Source organism: Pan troglodytes, chromosome 9 (assembly GCF_028858775.2).
Source record: "Pan troglodytes isolate AG18354 chromosome 9, NHGRI_mPanTro3-v2.0_pri, whole genome shotgun sequence".
NCBI classification, from domain to species: Eukaryota; Metazoa; Chordata; class Mammalia; order Primates; family Hominidae; genus Pan; species Pan troglodytes.
Window position 1 is genome coordinate 104,739,515 of NC_072407.2, and position 16,043 is coordinate 104,755,557.

Sequence of the window (16,043 nt, forward strand, 5' to 3'; positions counted from 1 at the left end):
CAAAATTTTTTTAAAAAATAGTTTTTGCTAGTTTTATAATTTTGTTTCTTATATTTAGAGGTCTATGGCACATTTTTATTAATTTTTGTGAATAGTGTGAGGTAGGGGTCAACATTCTTTTTTCATGCATATGGATATTTGATTATTCCAGCACTATATATTTTTTTCACAAAGACTACTATCTACTACCTGCTGAGTGTTAAGCTGTACTTCTTAAAATTTACTTTGTGTTTCAAACATAGAATAACTCTTTTGCGCACCTCCTCTTTTAGGAAACTGGGAACACTGAACTCCAGGGAAGTGGGGGTGGGGACCAACTGTAGGAATTTGTGTGATTTTCTATGCCTATTTTCTATCGGTTGACATATGCCCAATATATCACCTCATCAGAAGCAAGTTCAACTGACAATCTCCCATTTTCTGGGTCAAAAATTTTATTAAGAGCTTTGCTAAGCACTTAACTTTGAGGGTATAATGATAAGATCAAGCCATAAGCATTTAGAAAGTCAACAAATCCATGATGGAACAAAGAGTACAGAAACTTTCTACCCATAGGCTCAGATGATGCACATATACCACAAACACAGGATGAAAATCCCCACATTTCTTGTGTCTGAAATCAGTGTGCAGAAAACTTAATTTTATATTCCCTAAGGAATGTTTAACTGCATTGGTCAATGTTTGTGAGGCTGGGGGAACACTTCTCTCCTACTTCTGCTAGTTCCTTACTTGTCAGAGAATAACCTCTAACGTAACTCACCCTGCATCTATCCAGGCTGTCACCCTTCTCTTTGGGAGGTGGAGTAACTTACTTGATTGATGGGTTCAGAACATGCATAGGGATGAGCACTGTAGTTTATTGGGGCTTTTAACCTCCAAAGGTCCAGACAAAATAGAATGCTAAAGATTGGTTTAATAAATGTTTCAGTATTCAGTTATAAGACATGTCTTCTCCAAGTCCACAAAGCATGAAATAGGCTTAAAGTACAGTCAGAGATTTTTGTTTCTACATAATAACTTCCTATTAAAAGAATCAGGCAGCTCAAAATGGCCATTGAATTTGGATATTTATAACTAGGACTAGCAACTTGTTGTTAAAGAATGGTTTTATTCTATTTTGAAGCAGAATTTATATTAAAAGACCTGTTGAGGTTTATTTTAGGTCTATGAATTTATTGATAAATAGAAGTGTTTTTCAGCAAATGAACAATACCAAAAATAAACAAGCTTAAACTCTTATGATACAATATCTTTATGCCTCCTGAATGTGCTTTTTCCTTGTTGATATCAAAACCAAATGATGAGTTCTTTGGTTCTTTGCATTGAAACCAAGTATTAGTTCTCATGATACGGGTAATATTCTTTGTCTTAATGTCATATTCAAATTGCTTTGATCCACGGCTGAAATAGAAGAATCCTAGAGACAGGGAATCAGGATTAGTTATCTTTCATAACTATATAATACTTCCATACTTTTAAATTTTATAAACATGGAAAAAAATAACATTATGGAGCACAAAGAAATTTGTGGAATCACATACATACATTTTAGTTTTCTACTGTCATGTGGGAAATGCTATTATTTTTATTTCCCTAAGGAGGAAGCCAGTGTTATAAAGGGTGAGTTTCAAGGGACTTTTTACCTTTCTAGCCAGACTGTGGTCTATGCCAGAGGTTTTCAAACTAGGCTTCAGCAAAGTGTCTCAGTGAGGGGGAGGAAAAGGCCCCTGTGGATATGGCCTTGGTCTCTATATTCTCATTTTCTTAGAGCTGTTCTACTTTGATCTGTTTTAGGTTTTGAGGTTCTGTGTTAGATTTCATTGTAATAATAGATCATGTCACTCAAAGATATTTCTAGATTACCCCACGGTCTAGGTCACTGTCTTGGATGATATAGTTGCTGGATTGTATTCATTACATTGCCTGAGGTTCTTTTAAAACTGCAGATTCTTAGGTATCACTCACAATTCTGCCTCAAATACTTTATTTCACACACAAACCCCAAGCTATGTACATTAAGGTACATACATTAAAGTTTGAGAATCATTGTTTTGTTCATGTGCTTAGTCACTTCGCACACTTCAGGGGGTGTCTTTACTTATCAATGATGAGTAAAATGGATTTGGTACTTTTTACATAGATTTGAGATAGTATAACAGAGAGTATAATTCAGGATTTATGGATTCAGTTTGTGATAATGCTTGTGGGGTTAATGTTTATTATTGTATATACTTAAGAGTAGCAAAATTGCATTAAAATAAAAGCATTTAAGTTTTTGTGCTGTCTTTTTTCACAGTCAACACAGTCTCTCAAGTATCCCAATAAGTGAGGCATCCATGCTTACCTTTGTACTGGAAAGCAGCATCAACACGGATACTGATTCCAGGAAAGTGTTTTACCACTCTCTGCGGGAACCCTTTGTCCATGGTTTGGGTCATTTCATCAAACCTGCATACAAGAATATGAAAGGATACCAGCAGATCTTTGGTTTGGGGAGCTTAATTTGTCTACCGCACAACTTAGAGTCAAGCAGGGATGTGGGGAATACATAGGCATAGTAGAGGAAAACTAATTGGATCAATAATAAAAATACAGTAAAGATTATGTTTGGTTGAATCATTTATAGAATCTTCCAAACAAGAAATGATCAGGGAAAAAGGCCACAACATATGTTAGATTGATGCTATTCAGAGAAATTGTTACATCAGATTGAAGGCTGAGCTTGGAGCTTTCAAAATTTTTCACTAGATATGTTTGTGTCATTGGCAATTTGGTTGGGATCACCAACTTTTTATTTTATCTTTTTTTATAAATTGAAGGAAAGTCATTAGACTCATTGAGATCTCTTTCGGCTTGATAAATGTCATCCACTGCCTTCATTATTCACTTTAAGAAGACTATGGGCTGGGCGTGGTGACTCATGCCTATAATCCCAGCACTTTGAGAGGCTGAGGTGGGTGGATCGCTTGAGCCCAGGAGTTCGAGACCAGACTGAGAATCATGGTGAAACTCCATCTCTACAAAAAGTACAAAAATTAGCCAGGCGTGGTGGCACATGCCTGTAGTATCAGTTACATGGGGGGTGCTGAGACAGGAGGATCTCTTGAAAGCAGGAGGTCGAGGCTGCAGTGAGCAGAGATTGCAGCACTACACTCTAGCCTGGGAGACAGAGCAAGACTCCATCTCAAAAAAAATTAAAAAATAAAAAATATTATGGATTCATTTTAATTTTGTCTGTGTCAAAGTGATGCTATTGTGAATATTTTTCTCCATAATAAAACAAAGTGTCAATTGTCTGTAAACTTACCTCCAGCACCAAATGCCCACAAAGAAGTAGGTTTTTCTTGTGGTCTTATCACAGACGGCTGCATCTATTTTCTTCACACGTCCTGGAAAACCTAATGTATGGATGGATTTGGGATAATCTGGCAAGACAGCATATCCTCTGATCATCCAGAAGTTTTCATCTAGGAAGAGAGGAGTGATTATTTATTTTCTAGAGGGAGAAATAGGTATCTCAAGAAATTTAAAAATAATTAGATACCTAGTTCCTTTTAGCTTCAGTGCTTAGAGATTTAATAATCTTATGTCCACATTCATTCCTACCACTTTCTTTAGCTGCTCATATTATTTATATTACACAAATAATATATACCTGTAAAAGTCAATAGTATGCATACCTTTGTCAATTGGTTTCATTGCATTGATTGCTTTTAATTGGCTAACTCTGTAAAAACAATCAAGTAAGCAATGCATATATGTATTTAAACATCACATTGTACCCCATAAATATGTACAATTATTATGTCAATTGAAATTTTTAAAATGAAGTATATTTGGACATGTTCTCCTAAGTTTCAGCCCCCAGGTGCTCTCAAAGGCTAGTAATCTGATAAGATCATGATCATTAAACAGAAAATGTCAGTTAAATTTGATTTCAAGTAAACAATGACTAACTTTTGGTATAAATAAATACAAAATATTTTAAGGGATATATATATATATATATATATATATATACCAAAAAATTATTTGTTGTTTATCTGAAATTTATAGTGTCCTATAAATTTGCCTATAGTGTCCTATAAGGTTGCCTATAGTGGCAACCTTAGTAAAAAGTGAACATTAAAGACAGATTAATTACCTTTATTTAGCAGAAAAAGAGACTTTTTTAGTTTTTATCACACAGGTTTATTTTAGTCCCTGTGCAACTAGGATTGTGTTTATCTTCACAGCCACAGAGAATCCTGGTTATTTATATTCTTTACGACAGGAACCTAAGATGAGAGCAAAAGCCCTGCGCCTTGGCTCATGCATGAAGATTTTATTTCTTACACCAAAATATCCACTGGTTAGTTCAGGCAGCCAGAGGGAGAAGAGGAATCGGGATGGGCCAGGTTACCTTTAAAAACCAGAATCTTATCTCTGGGGTTCTCGTATGCAGCTTGCAGATCAGCTGGCAGAGATGGCCAGAATGAAGCAATTAATTCAAACTCAACATCCATGATATCATAATAGATCCTCCATAGGTGCCTGTGTTAAACAAAAAACACTTTACACATGCAGCCTATTTCCATGTCAATGAGAATTTTGTAATCTTAGGCTTGCCTTTTAGCTAATTGGTTGGTATCTTCCTCAAATAATTGAGATAATTAGCATAATTTTCCCCAGCAAATTTAGGTGGTTGTGAGTTCAGTTCAGTTTGGGACTTCCAAGTCCAGGACATGCCTTTGTGCCCACTCTTGGATCCGTAGAGTGGCAAATTCGTCATGGAAATCTTATTCTGAGTTCTGAGTGCTCAATGGTTTTGTTTTTGCCAAAGCAGCAACACCCAACATTCTAAGCCAACACCAAGCATTCCTAAGAGGAACTTTTTGAAGCAGATGCTTGCTGGAATAAAGAAATGTAATCACTGACATGCGAAAATACTTCTTCAGAATTTCCCTTCTGGCTGCAAAATTCTGAATCTATGAATGAGATGTGAAAAGTCCTTATATTCCATTTCCCTCCGCATACAGGCCACTCCTCTCTGACATTCATGGTGGGTAGCTCTTGGCCTCTGCTGGTCAGAGAATGGTGGTGATAACATGTGATTGTAACGTGATATATTCATGGGTGAAAGAGTCCAATTTCAAATATTCTTTCCTTTTGCCCCTATATCTTTGTCAATGGGGTATGTCTTGGTATTTTGCTATAAAAATATGGTCATGGTCTACATAACTGACACACCATGCTGTAACTTAAGTTCAATAAATTGTAGTGAGAGAAGGGATTTCCCACTACAGCTAACACTTTATTGATGCAACTTTAAGAAACGTTCAGTGAGGTGCTGACCCATGTTTAACAACTGGCTCTCCAGGTGGGAAGAAGACATGACTTTAATCATTTGCTGATTTTCAGATGTAAATACTCCAACCATGGCCAATTTCAAGCTGCCTATGTGATGTGAACTGGTTTGCAAAATTCCTGAAAATTTAACAATAGACTCCTGTAACGGAGTGTAAGTTGGCTTCAGTAGGCCACTGGGATTGGTGAACTCTTCTGGCCAAAAAGTCACTGAAAGTGGACTCTTTTTCCCTTTCTTATGCAATGGCAATTTTTAAAATTCCTTAAAGACATTTAAAAATTTATCAAACAACTACAAGATACACACATATGGTAAAGCATTCAAACAGTATGGGCAGTTATAAAATGAAGATAAAAGGCACACATTTTCACTAGCCCCATGACTACCTCTTTATCCTCAAATCCCTTGAAAAGAAAAATCTTCATAGGAAGTTGAGGTGTTTAGAGAAATGAGTTTACCTGCCTTTAAAGAACATTACTTCTCTGCGGAAAGTTGTGATAGCGTCAAAAGTCAAGTCAGGGTCACAGGCATGGGGTATAGTGGGTTCCTTTGGCTTAGCAGGTACCTTAGGCAGACCTCCTTTGATGAGAAAAAAAATACCACAGTGAATTAAGAGGGCATGAAGAAATATGCCTACACAAGGGTCTTACCTAAGTGGATATTTGCTTCATGATAATATTTCAAGAAGTGATTTTCTTAACTTCCTTTCTGAAAAGCTTCCTATTTAGTTCACATATATTGAGATTTATAATTTTGCTCACCATAGATGGACTGGATTCCACTGATATCATCCTGAGAAAGTGGGTATTTTCTGGGATCCAGGGAGACATAATTTGGGAACATCAAGGCTGTTTGATCATTGGAGTGAGAGAGCCCCAGTGCATGACCAAATTCATGAGCAGCCACAAGAAACAAGTTGAATCCTTGATAATAACAGGGAAAACACGAGCACATGACTTAATCAAAAAGAGAATGGCTGCATCTGAGATTAGAAAGTAACTAAGGGGAATGAAATAAAGGCTTGCTATACAGCAGATAATTCTCATATGTACCACCATTTATCTGGGAGGTATTTCAATGCTAATAAAGTCATATGCTGCTTAATGATATGGATATGTTCTGAGAAACGCATCATTGAGCAAACATTATAGGGTGCACTTACACAAACCTAGATGGCACAGCCCACTACACACCAAGGTTACATGGTATAGCCTCTTGCTCCCAGGCTACAAACCTGTATTGCACGTTACTGTACTGAATATTATAGGCAATTGTAGCACAATGGTAAGCAATTATTTAGCACAATGGTAAGCATTTGTCTATCTAAACATATCTGAACATGGAGAAGGTACAGTAAAAATATGGTATAAAAGATAAAAAATAGTACAGCTATGTAGGACACTTACCATGAATGGAGCTTGCAGGACTGGAAGTTGCTCTGGGTGAGTCAGTGAGTGAGTGGTGAGTGAATGTGAAGGCCTAGGACTTACAGTACATTATGTAGACTGTATAAACACTGGACACTTAAGCTACACCAAATTAAAAATATTTTTCTTCAATAATAAATTAACTTTTGCTTACTGTAACTTTTTTACTTCATAAATTTTTTTTTTGAGGCAGGGTCTTGCTCTGTTGCCCAGGCTGGAGTGGTGTGACTACAGCTCACTGCAGCTTCAAACTCCTAGGCTTGGACAATCCTCCTCCCTCAGCCTCCTGAGCAGCTGGGACTACAGGTGCACGCCACCATGTCCAGCTAATTTTCTTATTTATTTTTGTAGAGATGGGGGTCTCACTATGTTGCCCAGGCTGATTTTGAACTCCTGGGCTAAAGCAATCCTCCGGCTTGGTCTTTCGAAGTGCTGGGATTACAGGTGTGAGCCACCATACCTGGCCTAAACTTTTAAATTTTTAAAATTTTGGACTTTATTGTGACTTAGCTTAAAACACAAACCTGTTGTACAGCTGTACAAAAATATTTCCTTCCTTTGATCAGGGTCATCCGTATTACTGTCTTCCACCTCCACATCTTGTCCCACTGGAAAGTCTTCAGGGGCAACAACAGGCATGGAGCTGTCATCTCCTAGAATAATGGTGCCTTCTTCTGGAATCCCTCCTGAAGGGCCTGCCTGAGGCTGTTTTACAGTTACCTATTCTTTCTTTCTTTCTTTTTTTTTGTACAAGTAGGAGTACATTCTAAAATAACCATAAGAGGTATAGTACATTAAATACATAAACCAGTAACATGGTTGTTTATTATCAGGTATTATGTACTTCACACAACTGTATGTGCTGAACTTTTATATGACTGGCAGCACGGTAGGTTTGTTTATATCAACATCACCACAAACATGTGAGTAACGTGTTGTGCTATGACATCACTAGGTGATAGGAAATTTTCAGCTCCATCATAATCGAATGGGACCACTGTCATATCCATAGTCCATAGTTGACCAAAATATGATTAAATGGCACATGACTTTAATTGGTACTAGTCACATCATGGAAAAATATAGCCTAGGGTAAGAAAATGGCTTGAAACCGGTGTCTCAGAAATGGATAATATTAAAAAAAAAAAAGAAGCCACCAGTTTGGGGTTGTTGCTAGACTACAGTATATGTGATCATGTTGCTCCTACTTCTATTCTTCAGAGGTTCTGTATTGCTATAGGATAAAGTCCAAACACCTTCACATGACCTTCCATGGCCTAGTCCCTGCCTATTTTCAGCCTTATATTTTATTTTCATATTCTGCAAGCTAACTATGTTAAATCACTGGCATTTTTCATCTGTGTCAGGTTCTTTCTAATCTCTATGTCTTCATACCTTCATCTCTTTGCTAATAATATATCTCTTCCACTTTCTCTTGGCTTAACTACCCTATTTATTCCCCAGGACTCCCCTCTAAAGTCATTTCCTTCATGTAACTTCCCTTATCCCTCCAGGTCTTATCCAGGTTGAGTTAAATGCACGGCTCCAGCTTCCACAGACTCAGCACTTGATTCTGTCATAGCCCGGAAGGACTGCATTGTTTGTTTCTGTCACCCTGAGTACAGGAACCATGTCTTAATTATCTTTTATTCCTAGTGATTGTGACTGCTTAATAATGATTAATGGATGTCCAAGTGTTGTCTGAATGCAGAAATGGTTAGATGTGTTTCCTAAACATGACCATAGTGCCCTTTCCAGAAGTCTTACCAGGCATGTTAGAATTGCCTTTGTCTTTGTCTGCCTCTCCCACTAGTCTGTAAGGCTCTAAGTATACAAGACCACCCTCTTGGGCCTGGCGTGGTGGTTCACTCCTGTAATCTCAGCACTTTGGGAGGCCAAGGTGGGTGGATATCTTGAGCTCAGGAGTTCAAGAGCAGCCTGGGTAACATGGAGAAACCCCATCTCTACTAAAGAAAAAAAAAATTAGCCAGGCAAGGTGACCTGTGCCTGTAGTCCCAGCTATTTGGGAGGCTGAGGTAGGAGAATTGCTTGAGTCCAACAGGCATAGGTTGCAGTGAGCCGAGATCGCACCACTGCACTCCAGCCTGGGTGACAGAGTGAGACCCAATCTCAAAAAATAAATAAATAAATAAATAAATAAATAAATAAATAAATAAAGTCCATCCCTGGCTTTGCAACTAAGTGCATGGAGCCTAAGGAAAACCTCAGCTTCCCTGATGGAAATTTGCCTAGTGATGTTTGCACGAAGCAAACATAAAAGGGCAAAGAATTATGTCATGGTCTTTGACACTTTTCTGCTCTTGCCTTTGTTGCTGCCCCTTGCCTGGCTGGCTATATCACTGTGTGTGCTTTTGGACAAGGAACTGGAAAAATGACTGTTGGGAAAAATAATTCAAGCTCAGGTTTTCTAAATGAAGTCCAGATCTTTATTCTGGTTTTCAAGACCCTCTGTAATCTGAATCCTATTCGCCATTTTAGCCTTGTCTTCTACAATTCTATTCCTTATGTTGGATTGAGCTATTCTGTTCAGAATACTCCTATTCACCCTCTTTACCCTACTTGGTCTTCTTAGTTCCTGCTGAGCCTCCAGTTCTCAGGCTTGACGTAGCTTCCTCTGCTGACCTGTGGGTCTGGGTTGGACTTTCTTCTGTGTGGACCTATTACATTGCCATAGTTTCCTTTATCTCAGTACTGATCCTACTGATTTTGTTGCCATTTAATTGTCTATGTGTCCCTTAGACTGTGAAGCCCTGGAGGGCAGCTTCTGCGTCCTATATACAAGGGTATATTTCATTTCTATGACAGAGCCTGAGTCATAGTGGATGTTCAATAAATGATCATTGAGTGACTTTATTTACCAATGATTTGTAGAGTATTTCTCATGTGACAACACTGTTATCGGCCATATGACGCTGTAGGTAAAAGATGACAAAAGTCTCTGTCTCATGGAGATGTGACTAAATAGACAAATTTGTGCATTATATGTTCATAGCTTTTTAAATATTTTTTCTTATGCCTAGAATGTAATTCCACCCTAGTTATCATTATCATCATCAATACTAACAATTGTCAACAGAATCTTTGATGTCAAGCACTTTCTGAGCGTTCACTATGGACAACTGCTCTGAAAGGGGTTTTCACCTTTATTAACCTAGTTAGGGTAAGGGTAATTTATTTCACCCTCCTAAAAGAAGAGCATCATTACTCTTTTACAGGCAAAGAAATAGAGAGTAAGAAAATTACTTGACTTGCCCCGGGTCTCTCAGCTGGTCAACGGGAAGCCCTGAAAGGAACCAGTGTCTGCCAAACTACAAACCATTGCTTTTTCTCCTTCCCAACACTGCATCTGTAGCAGTCTGTAAGGCCTGTTCAGTTGTTTGGTGCACACGTGCGTGCCACACACACACTCATAATAGGCTTGGCACCTGGCTTTGCTTTGAGAGACTCTCAGGAAAATCTCTGTATGTGCTTAAAGTCCTCTGACATCCCCATGCGATGACCTGTTCTTCCCCGAGGAAGCAGCTTAATAGCATCATTGGCAGATGATGTGTCTGTTGCTCTTAAGCAAGTTACACCAAGATTTTTGCCACCCTTCCATAAAACAGAGCCTCCACATTGCAATGAAAGAGGTGATCATATAGGTTATTGCTAAATTGCCTATTTTTTAAAAATTGCAATTTTGTTGGAGATTACGTTTGCTTGATATTTTATGTTTCCATTGGAGAAGAGGAAGATATTTTCCCCTTTAATGTCAGTGAACTAAGAGTTATACAATTGGATCACAGAGGGCCCACAATTTCTACTCTAAGGGACTGTAATAAAGTGGTCAGAAGACAATCCTTTTTGGAACTGCTGCCTGGTTGCCCACCCAGAACTTGGTTGAGGACTGTATTTATCTCTTGCCTTGCTCAAGCGAGCCTTACCGATGTGGAACCCAGATACATCGGACTTAAAAAAAAAATAACTTACCCCACACGTCCCCCTTGGCAGAGGGCTTAAAGCAGTATGGGTAAGAGTAACTGCTACTTAGTATTGGATTTAAGAGACAAAAGGATAGTGAAATCTTTGATCTCTGCCTCTAGATATGAAAGTAAAGCCTGGCTGAGCAAGGGGAGTCATTCTGATTTTGGCAAGTGCTAGGATATTTCCTGTAACTGTTTGATGAAACACATCCACAGTGTCTTCAGACTAATACCAAGGAAATATTGAAACATGTCTCAGCAGAAGATACACAACAGATATGGTTCATTCCTTTCCTCTCTTGCTTGGGTGACAATGTTATCTTACCTCCTTCAATTTCTTGTCTGCTTGTGATGCTAAGTCATGTGGCAATGGCAGCAGCCAATCCCAGATTTTGCCTGCTGCTGACTGAACCTCAGCCAGTACTGACTTTCGCCTTTTTCACTGGCACTTGGAAAAACAGTTGCTTCACCTGTTCTGACTGAGCAGTGAGTGGCCATGGACCATTTTGTGTGACAGACTTTCAGTTTCACAGAAAGTGCAAAGCTGATCTAGACCGATTATCTGGAGATACGTGGTCAGGAATGATCTGTGTCCTTGTATACCATCCATCAGGACCACTACAACCTGTGCTTTCCTGTGACTCTGGAAGCTAGACACCAGACCCAAGGTAACTATTGCCAATGACAGAACAAAAGAATGGGGGACCCAAAAATCTATTGAGCTTGCTCTTTTCTTTGAGGCCTACACTGCTACCTGTTAATATAGTACAGTTTGATATTTTTGTCGGAACAGTAGTAAAACACCTTGAATGCCAGGCAGACCCATTGAGAAAAATAAAATAAACTTACTTGGTTTGAAGAAACAAGTCAAATATAAGGATTAAGGTCTGATTCCTTTGCAGCTGGGCAAGAGTTAGAAGAGGAAGTTCATGCTTTGAATTAGAGCCTCTATGGGCTATGAATCCATACACTGTCCTTTAATTGCTAACTCAAAATTACCACCTCCCTAGAGTCTTCTTTCAATCCTCAAGCAACAGATGACTTCTACCACTGGTACAACACAAAACATCTTCTGCCTTATATGGCAGGTATGTGGGCTGGCCTTGTGTACCACACAGGATCATGAACCTCTGAAGGCTTACACTTTTCTAGTACAACTTTGGGGTCCATAGGACACCTTGTATAGTTCCGGGCACACAGTGGCCCCTCAGACATTATGGGTGTATGAATGAATGTATAAATAATGAAGACTGCTCTGATCATAGTAGAAGTAGCAACTTTATGAGGGTGTATTGAACACTTCCATCAAGGTCATCTTGGAATATGGAAAATTGTGGGGACATTGGGAACTTTAGAGTTAAAAAGCAGCTAGTTACAAAGCTATTCTTTTCAGGGATTCTTTAGAATAATAAGATTTTGTTCATAAAGAAAATTAGACTCACCTGCTCCATCCTTGGTCCAGTTTTCATCCTCATCAAAATGAGTGTCACCACCCAGACCCGGACCAGGAGGAAAGGCATGGCCAAGCACTCCCAAGGGACCATCAAAATAGCGAGGACACCGACCATGGACTGAGATACAATTTATGCGAGGAAAAAAGATCAGCTTCCTCAAATCTCCTGAGATAAAAATAGCTTTGCTCTCTGTTGAAAACCTTACCTCGAGTCCTAAAGGCAATCATGATGTCTGCAATCCCCTTTGAAATCTTGGTGAATTTTAGTGGAGTGACTTTGCTCCACACTTCTAAACCTTCTTGGATAGCCTCATCCACAGCAGCTCGTGCCATATCCGGAGTATAGTTTATTATTCTTAAAAATTAACAAAAATATGTCAATTTCTGGCTTATTCATGCATGAATATACACACGTAACTACAAAAAACATTTCTAGCTTATCAATAATGTGCTGCAGTAACTTTGATGTGGTGCAATTATCTTGCAGTTGCATTAGCACTTTATTTAAATGAAATACTCTTACACATACTATACAATTAAATTCCTTTATCTTCCCTATGAATCAGTAGTATTAACACTTCAACAAAAGAGGCTCAAAGAGGTTAAATGACTTCCCTAAGATCACATCCCGAGACAGCATTTATCTCATGTACGTGTTGGCTTGTATATGAAAGTATTATAAAGACATTCTTAAAAAGAACTGAGAATCATTTTTTTGAATGGCTTGTGGAAATCAGTCTTGTGCATGTATCATATATTAAGAACTTTTTTTTTTTTTGAGACAGAGTCTCGCTCTGTCCCCCAGGCTGGAGTGCAGTGGCGCGACCTCAGCTCACTGCAACCTCTGCCTCCCAGGTTCAAGTGATTCTCATGCCTCAGCCTCCTGAGTAGCTGGGACTACAGGCGCGCGCCACCAGGCCCAGCTAATTTTTGTGTTTTTTAGTAGAGATGGGGTTTTGCCACGTTTGCCAGGCTGGTCTCAAACTCCTGACCTCAGGTGATCTGTCTGCCTCAGCCTCCCAAAGTGCTGGGATTACAGGCATGAGCCACCACACCCAGTCCATATATTAAGAATCTTACATGAGAATCACAAGAGTTGCTCAGGAAAAGATTTTTCTCTTGTTTATGTTGCCTATCTTGCTAAACTCATTTTTATCTCAAGTCCTAGCACTCAGTAAGATGAAAGAAGAACTATCAGAAAGGCTGTAGAGTGATGGTCAAGGTGACTGCCTCTTTCTCAGATCAAGGGCATACCTCATCGTCTTCCTGCCAATGAGTCAGCCTGCCCCCTTTTCCTTGAGATGTCTGAGGGAAACACCTTACTTTGCTCTGAGAGGCTCATCTGAGATTTGGCAACTCTCTCTCTCACACACACATGTCTCTGACATAAACTGGTTGTGTTCCAGGGTCTCCCCATTTTCTCTTGGGCACCCTTCATTCATGCTGTCAAGTATCTGCAGTCAGATGACAGTATTTGTTCGGAGCTTATATGATGGTGGCAGAGGCTAGAGATGAGAGCATGTCTGCTGGAGCCAGTAAGAGCTGTGTAACCTCAGCCATGGTAAATAAATTTTTGTTTCAGTTTCTCTGTATTTAAGGTGGCGGTAGCAGCAAAGCCTACAGCACAGGTTTGTTGGGAAGATACCGTAAATGGAGCCTATGATGTGCTGTGCACACAGGAAGTGCTCAGTCAATTGAATGAATATTATTCTGTTCCTCGGAAATTATCTTTATGTTCCTTTGGATTAGGCGGAAATAAGCTGGCAGAAGCATTACCTGTAGGTGAGGTTGTATTTTCTCCACCCAGGGAGGGTGTAGCCATACTGGCCCACATCAGGCACCCCACACCTGGGTGTCTTCATGATCTCAAGGGTGTTTGAGTCCAGTTTTCCAGTCACTGTCAATCCAAAAAATTCTTGCATTTCCCGAATTTTGTCATCTATGAGACTCCTATTTTTGCTTTGAACAAGATGATTCCCTTCTATTTCAAGAGAGTAGAACTGGTTGAGATATGCCTGACCAAAAAGATAAGAAAAAAAAAAAAAGAGGCACAGACTACAGGAGAGCAAATCTCCATCTCAGGATAAAGCAAAATTGCCTAAAATTCCTTCTGGCAATAGGAAAGGGAAAAAAAAAAGAAGTAATGAGAGAAAGTGAGGAGTGAAGGAGGAAAGAAGAAAGGAAGGACACAAAGAGGAAAATAACGAGTCACCCTGCTCTTTCAATTTCCAAGACTTGGTTGACTTATGAGTGACCAGAATTAGCCAAAGCACGCAGCTCTTAAACCTCCACAGAAGAGAATGAAGCTTCGTCTATCTGTTGAATGATGACCTATCTTACATATTTTTGCTGTTACTTTCATTTTGGTGTTTCTTTGAAACAAGTTCTAGGATAAATAAGTGATTATCCATTTTGCAAATGTATTTGATTTAACCAAAAATAAAAAGTTAACTGAACTGATTTTTAGAGGGAATCTGTAAAGCAATGTATTGTTTTTTTCCTACATATAGGGATTAGGGCTCCAAATTGTAGATTGGGTCCTCCTGGTTGTCTTGAAATGCTTTTATAGTGATCTCCATGCCTTGCAGGGCTCTCTCCTTTCTCCTCGCACTAAACATCCCTTCATTTGTGACCATTGCTAAAAGTTATAGCAGATCCTTTCCTCCTTCCCGTGCCAGCCCTCCTCCCCAACACAATTTCCTGATATCGTCAGAGCTAGACTAGTGAAAAGCAGTTCCTTCTCACAAAAAAGTTCAGGACTCTTTTGCAGGAATGTGTTTTCTTTTTAGGTCCCAAGAGAATCAATAAAATAAGCTTTTTATCAATAGTCATCGATATCATTTATTAAGACAGTACCTGAGCCAGTTGCACGTTTTCTTCATTTTCCGTCATCCGGACTGAGGGAAATGCAGAAGAAAATGTTATAAAGAACAAAAACAGAAGCAGAAGGCGCTTCATTCCTCTCTTTCTTCAGCTGAAGCCGGTTCTGTTAGCACAGAATTTAGAAAATAATAGTGAGACGTGGCATGAATTGGCTTGTATCATCATTTAATTAATAACAGAAAAGGACACTTGCCATAAAGTGTGTCATGATTTGCTTTTTTTTTTTTTTTTTTTTTTTGACTGAGCTGATTTTGTAATCTTGGCCTGCAATTGTTTAGTAAACACAGTTAGTGCTTATTACTGAATTGAATATACTGGGAAGTGAGCCTCCAAGTTATTTTTTTTCCTTGCAAAGTTTTCTTTTGAAGGCAATCTCAGAATATCTTGGTAGGATGTTATCATAAAAAGACAAATGAATCAGGAGTCAGATTACCCTTATTAACTAAGATAAACTTCAAATGTTTATTGAATTCCTACTGTTTGCCTGCCCCTGTGAATGCAATCTTGTTGGAGAATTCAGACACATACAGAAATTAATGTAGGACAAAAAGGAGGCAAGTGGGCAAATACACAGTGCAGATTGTAAAGACTAAGAAGGGCCAAAGGCAGATCACTGCTTATGAGTGTGGCCTTGAGGATTTATGCAAGTTAAATACAGCCTGCACTGGGGCTTGCACTAGGGCTTGCTCTGGGTTTTGGAGAATGTGTAGAATTTGGATTTACAGAGGAAGGAAGAAGAAGTATGAGTGCAAAGAGGCCGTGGGAAGGAGGTAACACAGCAGAAATGAGCTGCAGGAAATCTGGCCTGACTGGAACAAAATACATATGTAGACAGCTATGGAAGATGGGATGGAGGGTCTCATGGACAAGACAGCTGACTGGGAAGATGAAGAGTCATAGAGGTCATGGATGATGAAGGCCAAAATTAACATCAGAAGTGAGAGTATAGT

The 16,043-nt window shown here is 39.0% G+C and overlaps 1 protein-coding gene across 4 annotated transcripts; it reads right to left on the minus strand.

Moving 5' to 3' along the window:
* Window positions 1–420: 420 nt before the first annotated feature.
* MMP27 (matrix metallopeptidase 27) lies at window positions 421–15,226 on the minus strand. 4 transcript variants are annotated; one of them, XM_522163.6, is made up of 10 exons: window positions 15,067–15,223; window positions 13,987–14,225; window positions 12,417–12,565; window positions 12,200–12,328; window positions 6,109–6,270; window positions 5,806–5,926; window positions 4,403–4,533; window positions 3,308–3,467; window positions 2,345–2,448; window positions 894–1,417 (listed from the first exon to the last, which is right to left on the minus strand). In XM_522163.6, the coding sequence occupies exons 1-10, from the start codon at window positions 15,166–15,168 to the stop codon at window positions 1,173–1,175; spliced, it is 1,542 nt and encodes a 513-aa protein (XP_522163.1). In that variant the 5' UTR covers window positions 15,169–15,223; the 3' UTR covers window positions 894–1,172. The 4 variants fall into 4 exon arrangements, with proteins under 4 accessions (XP_063640533.1, XP_522163.1, XP_063640532.1 ...); XM_063784462.1 differs by lacking the exon at window positions 6,109–6,270 and having other exon boundaries at window positions 896–1,417; window positions 15,067–15,226; XM_063784461.1 differs by lacking the exon at window positions 12,200–12,328 and having other exon boundaries at window positions 896–1,417.
* Between the last annotated feature and the right edge of the window lie 817 nt (window positions 15,227–16,043).

Bases quoted from the DNA above. Each gene is read 5' to 3' on its own strand.
- MMP27 (XM_522163.6), bottom strand. From the start codon at position 15,168: ATGAAGCGCCTTCTGCTTCTGTTTTTGTTCTTTATAACATTTTCTTCT. The intron at 12,329-12,416 runs GTAAGGTTTTCA...ATTGTATCTCAG, and splicing joins GATTGCCTTTAGGACTCGAG to TCCATGGTCGGTGTCCTCGC. The intron at 5,927-6,108 runs GTGAGCAAAATT...TTCTCATCAAAG, and splicing joins TGGAATCCAGTCCATCTATG to GAGGTCTGCCTAAGGTACCT.